At 42.5% G+C, this 17,442-nt stretch overlaps 2 protein-coding genes across 2 annotated transcripts in view; both read left to right on the top strand.

Moving 5' to 3' along the window:
* Nucleotides 1-17,442, top strand: part of LOC101845817 — a gene marked incomplete at its 5' end in the record, with an annotated part of 65,819 nt that overhangs the window by 34,733 nt on the left and 13,644 nt on the right. Inside the window, 2 exon segments of the mRNA XM_005111886.3 lie at nt 7,334-7,451; nt 13,823-13,897. Coding sequence (XP_005111943.1) covers nt 7,334-7,451; nt 13,823-13,897 — 193 coding nt within the window.
* Nucleotides 8,426-10,682, top strand: LOC106013693 (putative protein TPRXL). Its single transcript, XM_013090101.2, has one exon. It carries the CDS (start codon nt 9,430-9,432, stop codon nt 10,480-10,482), a length of 1,053 nt encoding a protein of 350 aa, XP_012945555.1. The 5' UTR covers nt 8,426-9,429; the 3' UTR covers nt 10,483-10,682.

The following is a 17,442-nucleotide window of genomic DNA, read 5'->3' as shown; positions in this document are numbered from 1 at the left end:
AACTCAACCGATTTCACCTCAACTGCCTCCGCAAACTGCTCAGAGTGAAGTGGCAGGACAAAGTCCCAGACACTGAAATCCTCGAGCAGACAGGTATGTCGAGCATCTTCACAATGCTCCGAAAGACACAACTCCGCTGGGCTGGCCATGTAGTCAGAATGCCAGACGAGCGTCTGCCAAAACGCATCCTATATGGAGAACTTCAGACTGGAGCACGCTCCCATGGAGGTCAGAAGAAGCGGTTTAAAGACACCCTTAAGGCCTCTCTGAAAGACTTCGGCATTGACCACAACTCGTGGGAAACGACAGCCCAAAACCGTGCAGCCTGGCGTGGAGCCATCAGCAAGGGAGCGGCAGCGTATGAATCACGGCGTCTGGAAACAGCGAAGAGCAAGCGCGCAACAAGAAAGTCCCGTGCAAGCAGTGCTCCCGCAATTCATGACCCTACAGCGCTACCTTGCCCTCACTGCCCAAGGACCTTCAAGGCGAAGATTGGCTTAATCAGCCACCTGAGGACCCACCCCCACCCCCCGGATATGATGAAGAAGGTCTTCTTCCCTCAGGAAGGACGAACACCAGACTTTGGAGAGATCCGAAGGAAATATTATAAATGCAAGAAATTGCAAGACATTTTTTCCGTCGTTGGTCCCAGCAGAGTTTTGAATTTTATGAAGGCCATTGGCCTTTATGGCAAATTGTAAAGTGAAACAATGTTGTTAAAAATTGTTATTGATGTAAGAGTTGTTTTAAATATATTTACACAGAATTTTAAATATTTTAGCATTTTAAAGTCTAATAGTTGACCAACCATGCAGTGAACTGTTGCGAATGCAACCAACTTGTGTTTCGCGTGCTCATACGGCCTTATGCAGTTGCGAGCGCCGTAAAACCCTGTACTAAACAAACAAACAAACAATGTGATGGGCTATGTCTGGTAGAAGAAGAAAGTGCATCGCACATAATCGGCTTTAGGAAAGGAAATCCTGGCTACCAAAAGCACCTCTTATACAGTTATGATTTGTCATATCAAAACAGATATTCAACTTTGGCAAACCCGCTTCTATATTTTTTGGCCACAAAAAAGAGTTGAAATTGCATAAAAGATACTAGGAAAGGGGTTTCTTATAAAGTGGGTTTCCAAGCTCAGTTGTATCAAGAAGAGGTTGAAGAACTTCCCCCTATAATGTATGTGCCAGCCCAGTGCGTCAATAAAACACAATCATCATGCCCAAAGCCCTTTCCATACCTTGTGAAATATCTGAAACACCAGGCTTTTCGCAAAAATTTAGGACCTGGCGTCCACCTTAACAGGAAAATCAGGGACTCTTCAGTGACAGCCCTAGGTGTATCCTGATGAGTCAGGGAGGTGAACCTCACCAAATTCTTCCAAGCGGTAAAAACCAACCAAATTTGGAGCTGATGGACTTAACTCCTCTCTACAGTTGCTCCAGCAAAATAAAAGAGGAGAAATCCGTTCGCTGTAAGAAGTGCTACTTGATTACCAATCCATTTTACGATACTCTGTCAACTGATTAGCATTGAACAATGCTGATCGGGATAGTAAAGACTCACAATCTATAAATTCAGAAGGGTTTTTCTTCCATGTAACTTATACTGTTTCACTATTTATCATTCATAGGAAGTCAAGCGTGAGAAATGATGAATGTTAAATACAGGAAGAAATGAACCTGCCGAGGTGCAATCAAACTATCGGTTTTCACATTCTTTCAGTCAGGCACCAGACAATAAGATGGCCAAATTTCAAGTCTTATAATAATTCAGTGGAGAATCGAACTCATAACCTCTTGGTCCAGATTAGAGACACGAGGCCAACATTGCCACACCAAGGCTCTGCCCTTGGAGGATATTAAACAGAACTGGAAATTTGTCGGTTTGTTTGTTTCTATTGAGAAAAAAATCTTGTCCTGACTTTCTTAAAAACTTTAGTTTGGGTCTGTTAGTGTTAGGGGTTTTGTTTGTATTTTTGTAAACACATAGAGCTAATCAAATATCAACAGTTCTAGTTCAGAAAATTGATGACCTCACACATTGGGATACATTGTACAGTCAAACCTGCCCTGACCGCCACCTCTATAAGACGGCCACCTGTACAAACGGCCACTTTCCATTTCCCCCCCTTGCGTTTTTTTCTATATAATTTAATTGTGTGAAACGGGCACTTGTCCAACGCAGCTGTGGCCACCATATTTTAGTACACAACTCCTGTCACACTAAGGAATAACACGTCTCAGACGGCCACCTTAGTGACTTCATTACGTTTTGTCATAAATTGTGCTTTGGCCCCTGGCGTTGTGAGCGAGCCGTCATAATTCAATCACCTGTCATTATTGTTAAGTAGTCCCTCCAACCGATCATGTTGCGTAGGCCCCTCCCACTGTTGACAAATTGCTACCAATTTTCAGCTGCTGGTGAGGTAAGCGTGTGGTCCCTCATAACCCATAAGCCCCACCCAGAACTCATACACACATCGTAAGTGAGATGAGTGGTCGCTGTTTACACATGCGGATAACTTGAGAACGACAGATGTACGCCTTTGGCCGATATTTATAGTAACAGCCATCTTGTTTGACATCATTGAGGGATTCCCACTTTGTTGTCGTTCGCGGTGGCAACACGACCGCAAAGCACTATTGCAGTATTTTTAAACCCTGTAGCTTACAGTGGCGTGGTGGCGGAGTGGTTAGTTGCACTTGTCTCCAAAGTAGAAAGTCCAGGTTCGAGCCTCAGTTCAGCCACAGATTTTTTTTCTCCCCTTCCCCCCCCCCTCCTGCCCACCCACCTGTAATAGGTACCTGACTTCGAGGTGGGGAAGTAAAGGACTAATTTTTAAAAAACAAAATTTTTTTCTAAAAAATTATATATAAGATAACTGACCAATTTTTTGTATGTTTTTTAAATCCGTCAAAGTCACGACATCGCATGCTTTTTCAGTTATCTTATATTTATATATTTTTTGAGAAAATTTTGTTTTAAAAAAATTAGTTCTTTACTTCCCCAACTCGAATTCAGGTACACATTACAGGTGGGTGGGCAGGAGGGGGCGGAAAAAAAATCTGTGGCTGAACTGAGGCTCGGACCTGGACTTTCTGCTTTGGAGACAAGCGCACTAGCCACCACGCCACAGTAGGCTACAGGCTTAAAAATACTGCAATAGTGCTTTCCGGTCGTGTTGCCACCGCGAACGACAAGACAACTAAGTGGGAATCCCTCAATGATGTCAAACAATAATAATAATAATAATAAATAGCATTTATACTGCGCATTTCCATTTCCTAAAAGATGCTCAATGCGCATTACAATGAAAAAGACATCACATCTTAAAAATTAATCGACACAAATGTGTACGTAAAACAAAGTATTATACATATATAATATAAATGCATATGTGTAAAATTTTATACCAGAAAAACAGTCTCGCAGTGAGGTTGAAAATGTGTTCACTAAAAATATACAATGCAATAAAAATTCACGAACAGTCAAAATAAAGTTGAAACGTGAGTAACTAGAAACATTCATTAAAACATTAATTCTATACAGATAGAAAAACAACATGGCTCTTGCTATAAATAGCGTCCATCTGTAGTTCTCAAGTTATTCGCATGTCGCTGTTTACCAAGTCTGTAACAAAGTAACAAAGGACGTCAACATGAACTTGTGACAGAAGCGTCACTTGTTCTCCGAGTGGTGGCGTCCCAAGTGTTTGTTTAAACATGGCACTCGGTCTTCCTCGTGTGATACATTTCGTTTTATTGTCACCCTTGTGTAAAATCAGCAACAAAACAAAAATTACAAACAAAATACAAACCAACAACAACAATGCGGCTACTTTCGATTGGGACCTCAGATGGGAATGGTTTATTTTCTTAATCTTGATCAGTCCTGCCTAAAAGGGCGACCTGTCTTATATGGCCACTGTTCTCCTTGACAGTAGATGGCCGTCTTACACAGGTTTGACTGTATTTCGCACAATGCAGCTAAAATCTTACATTGTTACAGTCTAGGCCCCTGCCTCCTAAATAACCAAGAATGTTGAAAGGGACGTTAAACCTATACCATTTCACGTGTTCGCGTTATAGGCCTACCGATACCGGGTTGACGACTTCAGCTATCACTGGTCATGTAATGCCACATATCAGGCGAAATAGCAGCTAAAATCTTCAATTTTAAAGTCTTTGTTATGAATTGAAAGGTCACAAAATTCTAACCCATACCTCGTTTACTGACAGAGGGCCAACCAAAGCACTGAACTTGTCGTTTCAAAGCATTTGATGTATGAATTTGAATCGACCAGGTTAAGATTTGAACCCAGTTCTAACCCGTCAGCCCAGAGATTTAGGTATCAGTTGAAAAATACCATAGCTTGCCATCATCCATGTAGACCTTTAGCCATAATAGCAAACAGTGACACACAGCTGCACCAAACTGGCTACATGACGTCTCGTGTCTCGGCTGTGCACGAAAGTTTTATAGGCAAAGGGGCTAACTGCATAGAACCGGCCACCAGCACTGTGCTGCACATTTCTTGATATTCTATAAATAACCAACTACATGTTTAATAAAACTATCAGTTGTATTTAAGAAAAATCAAGTAGTAATTAGTTCCTACGTTTATAACAACATTTCGTATAAAAATATGTAAGATTATGCTATCCATTTAAACACTAATCCGTTTTTTGCCTCTCCTGCATGGCGTTCTTTACTAACAGGCCTTCCCAGCGTATGGCTGGGGTCTCGGACTGGGGGCCTACGGTGTTTTCTGTAAGGGAGGTAACTAAAACATTAGACCCCCTTTCCCTCCCCCTGATTCCCGAGTGTCGCGTCGCCGCTTAGTCAGCCAATGACACTACTGACCTAGATAGCAGACGCGACGTATCTGCCAAAAAATGTAATTAGATTTTGCATCTTCCTTTAATTGGACGCCTATTCCCATTCTGCTTCTTGTATCTGCACAACAAATAGAATATTTCACTGAGGCAAACAGACATAGGGCCATGCCCATATTATTTCCAATGGCAGCGCGACGTAACTCAAAATCATAAAAAATGCAGATACGTCGCTCTGCCTTGGCACGACAGAATCTTGCATAGTGTGTAATCTAGTCTTCAGTGCAAGTTCAAGCGTGAGCTGTGTACTGTGTAAAATCAGTCCTTTCTCTCTGTCTAGTGTCTAGCAAGTCTTTCGCAAGCCCGACAAAATCAAATGTTCAATTGATGCAAAGCGTCGTGTTGTGCATTAAGCGGTATTTATTCACCAATATTATCATTGTACTGGATATAATAGCTCTACGTGGTGTTCTTTGTTCATGATAGAAATGTGAAGTGTGGAATCAATTTCAAAAGGTGTTATCGTTCCAGTACAGTCAAGAAGTGTCTCTCTCGTACCAGACTCTTCATTCTGCCTTTCTTGTTGAATCCAACCTTGCATTTCATGATCACCAACAACAGTGTGTAAACTCATTAAAATATTCTTAGATTCACTGGTAAACATTTGGTGTTCGAAGCATGTATGGTTGGTTACTTCAGTCCTCCCATCAATATGTCATAGGGCTCAGGAGGGACCTACTTTATTAACATTCAGCAAATTGTGGAAAAATCAAAATCAAAAGATCAAGACTACTTATATCTCTTGATGCAGACCTTTCAAACCTTGAAGAACCTGGTCATTCCTGCTCCCATTGCAATGTTAACATTGAAACAGACGAAAGGGCTTCAGAAACTGTGGACAATCTAATTGAGTTGGAGCAGTCACTTGGTACAGAGACAAAATCTGTTCTGATTTATATTGCTGGCTATGCTACTTGCAAAGACGAAGAGCTGGACGAAATTTTTCAACTCGGACAGACAACCTTCTACTACTAAAAGTACGGCCACTACACAAGCTCATTGGATAGAGACGGCTTGAATATCCCTTCTGATAGAGCATATCAGTGGACCTTCTTTGCTTTTCTTTTGTTCAATATTGTTAAAGACTCTTTTTGCAGAACATCTTTCTGCAAGTTAACCATGTTTGACAGTTTTGAGATCGAAATGCAAGAGAAACACGGGCGGATTCTGGCACACATCTTTTTTAAAAACTATTGTTACGCTTCCACTCCTCGTTCTTCAAAAGAACCTGCATTGAAAATTTTGAAATTATTATAATTGAATAGACATACACTGCAATCCATTGAAGAAGGAAACTGATACTAGAAGAAATTTTGTGCAAAATGTTAAGGTTAATAATTGATGTGATCAATGTCTAAAAAAACAAACCCACAGCAGAAAGCAATGCAACAGTCTGATTGGAACGTTTAATCATACATTGCTCATTGTTCGATATTTCCCACCCTTATTTCACCTGGATACATGGATTATACTACAGAGAAACATAAAACTGGCTTGGTAAGTAGGCCCCTACTCATTTATAAGGCAGGAACAGTAAATAGATCTAGTTATGTCTTGTTTAGATTGTTTTATATGGACGTTGATTTCGATTTTTTCCCCAAATTGCCTAACAGATTTAATAGTAATAGGGCTAAGTAGTAAATAAATAATTATTAAGCTCTTTATTTTTATGTCACTTAGGACTAAATATTGTAATTACCTTTGGAAACAATGCTCAGAGATTGACTATGGAGTCAACTGGATAAATAGACGTTAATACTTAAATGATATAGTAGGCCCCCAGTGAGAGACCCCAGCCGCACGCTGAGTAGGCCTGTAGTAAAGTACGCTATGCTCTCCTGTAATATGTTACTTTCTGCGTGTAGCCAGTTCGTGAATAACACTGACGATGCAACAATCTACCCCTCTGTCATTTGTAGCCCCCCCCCATAAAGATTGTTTTGAATATACCCCTTTGGTCAAATCCAAGAGGGCCTTCAAGGTCAGATGATTCAAGGTCAGTTTAAAACGTCAGTTTCAGTTCATTTAGAACTCAACAACATCCTTAAGTTTCAATGTCCTATCTTGAGTATTTTTTTTTAATGGATTTTTTTCCTCATTCACCCCCAAAGTTGACAATATGCTCAAAACTGCTTGGCGGCAGTGGGAAAGACAAGCCTTAAAATAAGCTGGCAGTGTAAGTGATAACGTCCCAGATGCTGGCCTCCACTTTCCCCCTGTGCTTTTTAAAATAATGACACTGTTCAAGATTTCCACCCGTCCCAAGACAACCACTTTGACAAGGGGTTGCTGTCTTGGACAATTTTGATAGCGTTTTCAATTATTTTCATTTTTAGTCTAGGTCAATCTCACGTAATGAAAAATTCAAATGAAGGTCTCGTTAAATATCTGTCATATTGATGCGTCTCTGTTTCATACCATATTCACAGTCTGGCACTAAGGGAAGGCATACGGAGAGGTTGGTTCACGTACTCGGAGCTTGCAGTGTTGGCAGACTCAAACTTCATGTCTTGTCTTTGGACAAATGTGGGCCTTGAGTGCACGAAGGTGAAGGGACTGTTGTGACTTTTCTGTTTCTTTTTGTTTTCGTTTCTCAATGCTAAAGTTATTCCACTTTCATTTGAAAGTTTTGTTTGATGTTTTGAGACACTTGGGGGTAAAAACCAATTATGTAAGGACTCACTCAGGTTTTTGGGGTCAGACTGTCCGCGTGACTGCCAGGCCCCTGGAATCCTGAGGGCCACGGGGATACCTCTGGGTATTTGAGGAAATCTGTACGTTGCCCCATGATCAAATGGCTATGGGTGCAACCAGAAGTGGTTGTGCAATACTGAGGCTCAATCAGGAAAATCAAGATCGACTTAAGCTTTGGTTTCCGCCCAGAATTTTCAGTTGATAGTCTGATAACTCAACTGTTGGACATGCAGGCTGTGCATGTTAAATGCAGTCGCCTTGCAAATAAATCAATATTCGTCATACTGGCTGGCAGTGCGAAGTCTGGTAAATGAGGTTGATCACGGTCATTTGACAATTGGTGATGCAGAACTTGCATTTTCAAGAAAAGTTATAAATCTTGGCATTTATTTTGATTCCAGTTTGTCAATTTCGGCTGAGGTAAATCATCTGATCAGCATGTATTTAGAAATAAGAAAAATTAGTAAAATACGTTTTATTAGTAGCCTAACCAGCTTAGTTTTATCAAGACTTGATTATTGTAACTCCTTGTTATCAGGAATATCATTGGAGAAAGGCAAAAGACTTCAAACTATCCAAAACAGTGCTGCACGTTTAGTTTTACGGAAAAGAACGCAAGACTCTGCTACCCCTCTTTTTACCCCCAGTGGGTCGGGGGGATGTAAATAGACCCACTGCTTCGTCTGCAGGAGGTGTAACCCCTTCAAAGACGAAGTGTCGCACACGGACCCCAACCCTCTGGGATCCTGATGCGACACCTACTTTGGTGTATCTTCCTCTTCTCCTTCCTTCTTTCTTTCTTCTTCTATCTTTTCTCCCACCGCTGACCTCATGTGCAGCAAAAAGAGAGGTCACTCATCCCACAGAGTGGGCGCCTTGTTGACCGTGAGGAGCGACCCTTGAGGAGGGAAACTGGGTACCTGGCGATTGAAGTGAAATCAGTCTACGGACTGTCCCTTGCCGACACTCCTTTTGGCCCAGGTTTTCTTCTAAGATGGGGGGGTGGCACGGTCCATGCCACTCAATCGGTTGGGAGTTGAAACCCCTTCAAGCCCTGGGTCCATCTTGACGGGAGGGTTTTATGCACTCTCGTGGAGAGTATAGCTCCGGGGTAGCCCTGGCACAGCTCTGGTCATCTGAGCAATGTGTCCTCTTGTAGGGCTCGATAGCGGGTGGGGAGCCCCGGAGTTGAACAAATAACAACACTCACGTGGAATTTTCTTCAAATAAAAATCCTTCCCCAACTCCCAACGTTTCAAAAAATCTCGGTTCGCAGAAGCGGATGCGGCCACGGAGCCGAGCAAACAAACACCAAAAGGGAAAAGGACCTTTACGACTGCCTCTGCCCTCTCCCCTCTCAGGGAGCTTCCGCGGCAGCCGTACTTGACCATCCGCAGCATCGATGTGCATAAAAAGATCACAGATCTAAACATATTCAAGACAGGAGATGCTCTAAAACAGGTTCTGGGATACATTCTTACAAATGTCCAGAAACTGTCCTTTGGTGCTCTCCTCAAGTGCGCATCGGATAAAGAACTGGCCGGACTTGAGAAGATCACGACCGTCTGTGGTGTTCCTTGTGTATCAGAGTGACACCAGAAGTTCAACCAGTTGAAGGGCGTGGTCCACAGCCATGAGCTGAAGGGCTGCTCAAACCAAGAAATTGTGGATAACTGTGAGGGTGTGGTTGAAGCCCACCGAATAGTCCTCCGATTTACTATTCAGCGGGGGGAGTCCACACTGGAAACGAATACAATAATTCTAACTTCCGATTCGTGCCGCCCTCCAGCCACCGTTCGGGCATTATACTTGGTCTTGGACGTGCGACCCAATGTGCCAAACCCTCTGCACTGCTTTCAGTGTCAGAAGTTCGGCCATAGTCAGTCGCGATGCCGACGTGCAGTCGTGTGTCCTTGCTGCCGCAAGACTGGGCATCCTGAAAAGGAATTCAAGGCTAGTCCTTGCTGCCCAAATTGCCAAGGCCAGCACACTGCCTTCAGCGAGGATTGCCCAACTTGGACACGCAATCCAAGAGTATAAAACGCGAAATGGCTGCTCTTCTCAAGAAGCCCGCTTCAACTGTCAGCGCTTCGGACACTCACAGCTGTGCTGTCGTCATGGTGCAGCGTGTCCTCGCTGCGGCAAGGAAGGACACTCAGGGGAGACCTGCTCTGCAGATCCCTGGTGTCCAAACTGTCGACAGGGGGGTCACATTGCATCTTCGACGGAGTGTCCGAAGTGGTGTCAGGAGAAAGCCATCCTCACACATAGGGCCCAGTACAGCGGAACGTTCGCTCAAGCAAGAGCAACGCTATACCCAAAAGGATCGACGCCGAAGAATACAACAAAAATATATTCAGAAGTCCTGAAGACTGTCCCAGGGTCAGTAAACCCAACCCGAAAGGTCCTTCAGACAAATAGAAAGCAGGACACCTGCAAAAAACAACACTCCAGTCTGGAGACGGAGGAGGACATTAAGTCCACTTCCTCCGCTCCTATCTCTCCCTCTCTCCATCCACCATCTCCCCACACCCCCTCTTCATCACCACCCTCTCAGCCATCTTCTTCATCCTCTCCCCCTTCATCGTCCTCACCCTCATCATTCTCATCATTACCCCCATCATCTTCACCCACAACATCCTCCCATTCATCATCCTCACACAAATCACCACATCCTACACCCTCATTGCTTCAACCTCTATCCCATCATCCTTCATCGAACAAAGCCCCTCCACCCACTCCCCGCACCCGCTCCCCCTCCTCTACCCGCATCCAGGACTCCGGTCCTCCTCCCCCTCCACACTCTCCCTCAAAAAAGGCTGCGGTCCACCGTGACCGCAGCAAAACAAAACAAAGACAAAGGTCACCAACGACCAAAAAATAATGTATCGAACCCGTGCCTTCAAAATAAATTAAAATGGCAGTTCTTCAGTGGAACATTCGCGGTTTGCGTGCAAACCAGGCAGAACTCTCTTATCTTTTGACCTCACACACCCCAAATGTAATCTGTCTACAAGAAACTAAATTGCCAACACCCACATTCACATTAAAAAACTATCAAACTTACAACCAAATATACACCGACAACCAAATCACCTCTGGGGGCAACTCCATTTTAATAAATAACCAAACACTAAACAGACAAATACAACTAAACACAACACTTCGTGTCGGATCCTCCCTTTCAGACCCCCACCAGCAGGAGGAAGGGGAGCATCCTTTCTCCTCTCCTATTTGAAATTAAAATAAATTCCATAGTGAAAACCCTCCAAAACAGCATAGACAGCTCGTTATACGTTGACGACTTTTTGATATGCTGCCGTTCAAAAAATCCTCATTTGAGATCTAACGCAGCTGCACAAACTTGAAACGTGGGCAAACAATAACGGTTTCAAGTTCTCCCCGTCAAAGACGGTTGCAGTACACTTCTGTCGAACAGGCAGACATGTGCTGCAGCCAGATTTGACACTATACGGGGAAAGGATTCCCGTCCAGGACCAAGCTCGTTTCCTCGGCGTCATTTTCGACAAAAAACTCACATTCATACCACACATCAAAGACCTTCGTGTGAGGTGCCAGAAAGCGCTAAACGCTTTGAAAATTCTATCGAATCCGGAGTGGGGCGGGGACTCAAAACACCTTCTCCACCTGTACATCTCCTTTGTCCGGTCCAGGCTTGACTACGGCTGTCAAGTCTACGGATCGGCAAAACCACACATCTTAAAAGGCCAACATACCACTACTCTCACTCAGACGCACACAACTCTCACTACAATACGCAGTTAAACAGAGCTTAACACCGGAAAATCCAGCGCACAACAGCATTTTTAAAACAAACCCAGAAACCAGGAACAAATTCCAAAACAACAAAAAACTCATCAAACCCTTCGGCCTCAAAATCCTTGAGGACCTAAAAAACGTACACTTTTCCAAACAAGACATCCAACAATTTCTTTTCTGCGACCTCCATCCGTGGCACCTCACCAAGGCAAAAGTAGATTTACAACTGACAACACACAACAAAGAAAGCACAAACTCCAAAACTTTTAAGGTAGAATACCAAAAACTAATAGATAAATACCCCGTTGCGGAGCTCATCTTCACAGATGGGTCCAAAAAAGACAATGAAGTGGGCGCCACAGCCCTATCTTCCAACAGTACACACCAGAGGAGACTCCATCCTGAAGCTTTCTTCGCCAGGTCGTCTACCTGCTCGTTTCCTCGGATGCCCACATGGCTAGGTATCCATGTGAACATGATGTTTTTTCCAGTTTCAGATAGTGTATGAATTTTCTGTTGTAGCCTAACAATTTTTGGATGTAAGAGTGTGTAGTTTGTGAGTGAGGTGATGCAAGACAGAGAGTCAGAAAGGATAAGGAAAGATTTAGTAGTAGTAGTATAGGGTTTTAAGACACTCGCAACTGCTAAGGTCATATGAGCGCGCGAAACACAAGTTGTTTACTTCCGCAAAAGTTCGCTGCACGATTGGTTAACTAATTGATTCTAAAATGCTAAAATGTTAAAATATTAAAATTCAGTGTAAATATTATATTTGTGATTTAAAACAACTCTTTTAAGTAACAATAAAAATTTTAAATAGTACGTTTTCATTTTACAATTTGCCATAAAGGCCAATGGCCTTCATAAAATTCAAAATTTTGCTGGAACCAACGACGGAAAATATATCTTGCAATTTCTTGCAGTTATAATATTTTCTTCGGATCACTCCAAAGTCTAGACATTCTGTTAAGATGTGTCTAATGGTAAAATCTGTGTCGCATCCGACACAGAACGGCTTCTCATCTCCCTGTAGGAGGTATTTGTGGGTCAGGGCCGTGTGTCCGATGCGCAATCGAGTAAAAATGACTTCGTCTGTTTTTCTGCTTTTCCCAGTGGCTCTCCCACAAACTGGAGGTGTACTTTTTTACTTTATTTCTAAAGTCAGTCTGTGGGAGAGAGTGAAACGTACTATTTAAAAATGTTATTGTTATTTATAAGAGTTGTTTTAAATTGAAAATATATTTACACCGAATTTTAATATTTTAGTATTTTAAAGTCTAATAGTTAACCAACCGTGCAGTGGACTTTTACGAAAGTAAACAACTTGTGTTTCGCGCGCTCATATACCTTACGCAGTTGCGAGCGCCGTAAAACCCTATACTACTAACCTCTGGGATCTGCGAAGCCTTCCCCTGCCCCCATCTCTCGGATGAGAGGACTTGGTTGCTCTGGGAGGAGGGGGGTGGGGAATCTAGCTTCCAATTGGTATTATTATTACTATTAGTATTATTATTATTATATTATAATTTTTGTATTTCAGCAACACACAGCAACTATGCTCTTAATAGCGTCTTTCTCTTCTTTATCTCCTCAAACAACTTCTCAATATAATACAACAGACACCAACATACCCATTCATTTTTCTTACAATCCCTCTGTGATGGAGTTGGGTTTTTGTTTGTGGCATTGCACCTACAGCCACTGCTTTATCTCCTACCCCGGGATGGAAGGAAAATCACAGAACCACCAGTTTTAGATGCTATTCACAAATGATAGAATCCCATACGAGCTGAGATGCCGCCTCGGTAATCAAGGTCTCCCCCAGGTCTTAGTGGGCAACCAAGCTGGCCTGGTGGATGGTTATTGGAAGAACAGCGAATTCCTTCGGACCTCTCCAGAAGAGACGAAGTCCTTTTTACTTTGATTGCGCATCGGACACACGGCCGTGACCCACAAATACCTCCTACTGGGAGATGAGAAGCCGTTCTGTGTCGGATGCAACACATATTTTACCATTAGACACATTTTAACCGAATGTCTAGACTTCGGAGAGATCCGAAAGAAATACTAAAATGCAAAAAATTGCAAGACATTTTTTCCGTCGTTGACCCCCAACAGAATGTTGGATTTTATGAAACTTTGAATAGCTGTGTTTAGCTCGGATTGGCTACTTCCTTGATTACTTAGCTTACAATTCAAAACACTGAATAGTTTTAGTCTTTGAATGGAATTCTTTCAGAAAATGAATGAAAGCAAGTGAAAATCATCATAATGCCAAAAAGTAGTGAGTGGCCTCAAGTTATTTATGACTACATATTTGCTCTATGCCCCTAATGCTAGGTTAGAAAATTCAAATAGAAGCCTGGGATTATAGTAGCCGACATTATGTTGAAGAATTGCCTTGATAATGAAGAAAGTACATTGCTTTTGTTTATTCTGCGTAGCTGACCTCTGTCCTAAGTGTGGCCTACGTGACCAGCCTGCTCAGTCTGCTTGGTTCCACTGCCCTTGCTGTTCAGGTAATTACTGTACCATACTATGTTTATGTGCGTTTAAGAACATTGCTGTTCTTCAGGCTTGTTCAAGACTTATTAGGGGGGATTCTGTTTCACATGTACCAGCAAGGAAGCACAGTTGACTCACTCTGTCCAGTTTAACTCGGGTTAATTTCTGCTTATCTCCTGCAAGCCACTCCCAGCAGCTCATGGTCGGAACCACTGTTCCGGTGAACTGCTTGTGGCGATTTGCGCACATTTCTTTATGATGCCTTAGACTTCAAATTACTTTTCGTCAGTTGCCAAAAACAGATCTCTTTTTGAGGGACTTTATTCGTTGGAAGAAGAACTGTCAAAACTGGTTCACTTGCTTTGATTTAATGACCAATTTAGAGACATATTATGTCACTGACACTCGTAGATTTTGTACCAAAAGAGGGCCACGTTGTAGTGGGTTTACCCCCCCCCCTCAGAGATAAAGAGTAAGGTTTCCTAGAAGTGTCTTAATTCTTGATAAATTGTTGAAGATGCCCCGAGAATGTCTGTATAATGTGACCTTTGTTAACAATCAGTCAGAGAAATAATGTGACCTTTGTTAACAATCAGTCAGAGAAATTGAAGAAAAAGTGTCACAGACTCTTCTGTCTGTGTATTCGAGCGAGATGTTTGCTGTAGTTTGTCTACCCCTCTTGTCAGTAAATGGTACTGTTTTCCTACTGTACTTTTTCATGACCAAAGGTAAATAATATCATTAGCTGCGTGATTCAACCACCTATGTGCCAGGAGACAAATTTTACTGGAGAAGCAAAAAACTTATATTCTTCAGGGTGTCCAGCAAAGATGTAAAGTCGTAAAAAGTTGTAAATTCGACACCCTGGTCGTAAAGGTAGTAAATGTGCAGTGAAGGTAGTAAACATTTGTTAAATGGTCGTAAATTAACCTGCGTACTGAGTGATGAAGCCTGCAAGACTTTTCAGTGAACCCTAGGCGCGGTACATGACTCCGTTTTTGCCCGTCGCGATTGTGATATAATATTCATTCACCTTTTCATCGTCCGAGAGTACGTTTCGCACAAAAAGTAAAAGGCGGCTATGGCACTGAGGCTCGATTGGGAAAATCAAGATCTGCTTTTGCTTTCAGAAATTTGCCGGAGATGGAATGGACTGATAACACAGCATTTGTGACATGTCATTTTATGCTGTATAAACACTGTGTCGCTGCGCAAATAAAATATAGTCAATACTCGGACTCGTCTCTGTGCTGTCACTTGTGGGGGGGGGGAGATAAAATACAAGCGTCGTCTGATTTTTGGATTGTCGGGCTCGCCACCGTGAACCTGTGCGTATGAGCATGGCGTTTGTTGTTGGGGTCGGCAAAGTTGATTCAAAGTTGCGAAGTACATATAGGACTACAGAATGGGGTAGGGGATTATTGATTTTTTTTTTTAAGATGCACTCGGGGGAGGAGCGGGGATGCTGAAGGCAACACCCGAGGACAAAAAAGTTGAAAGCAAATTTCTGAAATTTGATTAGGTTTAGAGCTCTCTGCATAGCGCACTTTGGTGCAGGCCTTGTGTGGAATCTGGTTTCTTCATTCCTTGTAAGCCGTGTTATTGAAGTAAAGTGTTCGCGTTTCATTGGATGGGTGATAGTAAATTATAACAATATTGTCGCTTTCTGTTCAAGACTGGCAGATTTTCAGTGTCACTGCATCTTGCCCTCCCGCAGTTCTTACAACTCTCAGTAGTCTCACATTGCATGGGTCTACTAGAGCCATTCAAGTTATTAAGTTTGAGCAATATTTTCTGTCTTTCATGTTCATAATATTGTGAGTCATGACACCCAGATTGGTTCTTGACAGTCGAAATTCTTGTTCAATGCCCTTCCGAACGCTCAAAGCAGGATTCATTTTTTTATATATAGAAATCTTGAGAGGAAAATTTATAACAGACTGAAATACTTTTAGGCTAAGTCAAACAAGACCCCAGTGCGACACTGACATGTTGTTGTCTGGGTATATTTTACGTGTGTGTGTGTTGTTATGTAGCATGCGCCTGGAAAATTGATGACCCCCTGGAAAATAGAGAAGCCGGTTTGGCAGTCACCCTGTGTGCACACATTAGGTCTAAATCTACACCCCCACCAGTACTACTTACTGTTCTGAAGCGTCTTTAGGCTGTTCCCAAAGGGGGGGAGGGGGGGATATTAACATGCTCTTATGCACAGAAGAATTGTAGGTATGGGCTGATTTATCAATGTCATGCTCATACTGTGCCGGAACAACATAGGGGTCTGTCTGTCCTCCATTTTGTCGACTGGACTTTGTTGTGTGTTATTTTCGTTCTGTATATTATGTAATAATAATATGTTAGTGATGGCGCAAATAAACTCCCTTTTTCGAGCTGGTGTGGAGCTTGATTTGCTGTAGTAAATTATTTTTCCAGGTAGTAAATTTTTTCAACAAATATTGCTGGACACCCTGATTCTTCTTAACTTTCATACTTACGAATTCGAAGTTCAAATATATGGTATAATATTATGTAATCAATTATAAAAAAATGCTTTATTTCATAAGTTACTGCACAAGGACGTACATTGTAACTTGTCTAGTTATTTCGTTAGATTCCCTGAAGTCAGCAATGCAAAATTGGGGATTTTTTTACAAGTATGGTTTTTAAAAAATAGTATAGTAACGGTTCCATTAAATTCATCAAGTTTTTGGAACATAAACAGTGTAACATAGATGGAGGTTCTCGCAAAAGGAATCATCTGCTCAGATTATAGAAAGCTGTATTTTTATATGAAACATCAAACTGGCGAAAAAATCTGTAATTTGGCCATGGAAAATCTTCTTCGATGGGGTATCAAGGACAGGGATTGCAGTCAAGTCAAGTATAAATGTAGCGTAAACAAAGGCATGATGATACTGAAGGGCAGGAATTTTCTAACATCTTGTCAATATAATGTTTGCCTTACTCCAGGCTTTGTTCTGAAGTCAAACGTTTTTCTAAGGGCAAAGTGGCACTGAGCGACTGTTAGAGCTCAATGCAAAGATGGTGTTAATACTGTTAAAGTTGGCCTATGTATCCTTATGCGCGACGCGGCGTAACGTTGTGTGCGATAGTCGTTCTCAATAAGTCATGAGGTGTGTCCTTATGCACGACTATGCCGCGCCCAAATTTTCAGTCGCGTTCGACAGAAGCGACAAAAGTGTCTCTTTTTACGCGACGTTACATCGCGCGCGACTGGCAAATCCCGTGCGCGATTGGCAGTTCACAACAGACAGTAGCAAGTTATTTTTTTGCCCGTATCCTCTAGCCTTGCCTTCACTGACACACACAAACACACACTTTGACACACTTACACACACACACACACACACACACTCACACACTCCCCACTCACTGCGTGTCGACCTGGGCACGTCTTGGCTTGGTATTTTGACCAATGGTGATGCTTTTAACCTGCCATACCTCCAGTCTGTCTCACGTGACGAGATTCTCGATCGCTACACAGACCGATTGGACACGACAGTCCCGATCGTCGCGCCGCGTGTAAGGAGACAGTTTC

This window comes from Aplysia californica, unplaced genomic scaffold (genome assembly GCF_000002075.1).
Source record: "Aplysia californica isolate F4 #8 unplaced genomic scaffold, AplCal3.0 scaffold01142, whole genome shotgun sequence".
Classification (NCBI taxonomy): domain Eukaryota; kingdom Metazoa; phylum Mollusca; class Gastropoda; order Aplysiida; family Aplysiidae; genus Aplysia; species Aplysia californica.
The sequence above is the reverse complement of the archived record's forward strand: the minus strand, read 5'-3'. Positions and strand labels throughout refer to the sequence as shown.

What these genes read in the sequence shown, in the direction of transcription:
- LOC106013693 (XM_013090101.2), top strand. Translation starts at nt 9,430, where the DNA reads ATGTGCCAAACCCTCTGCACTGCTTTCAGTGTCAGAAGTTCGGCCATA.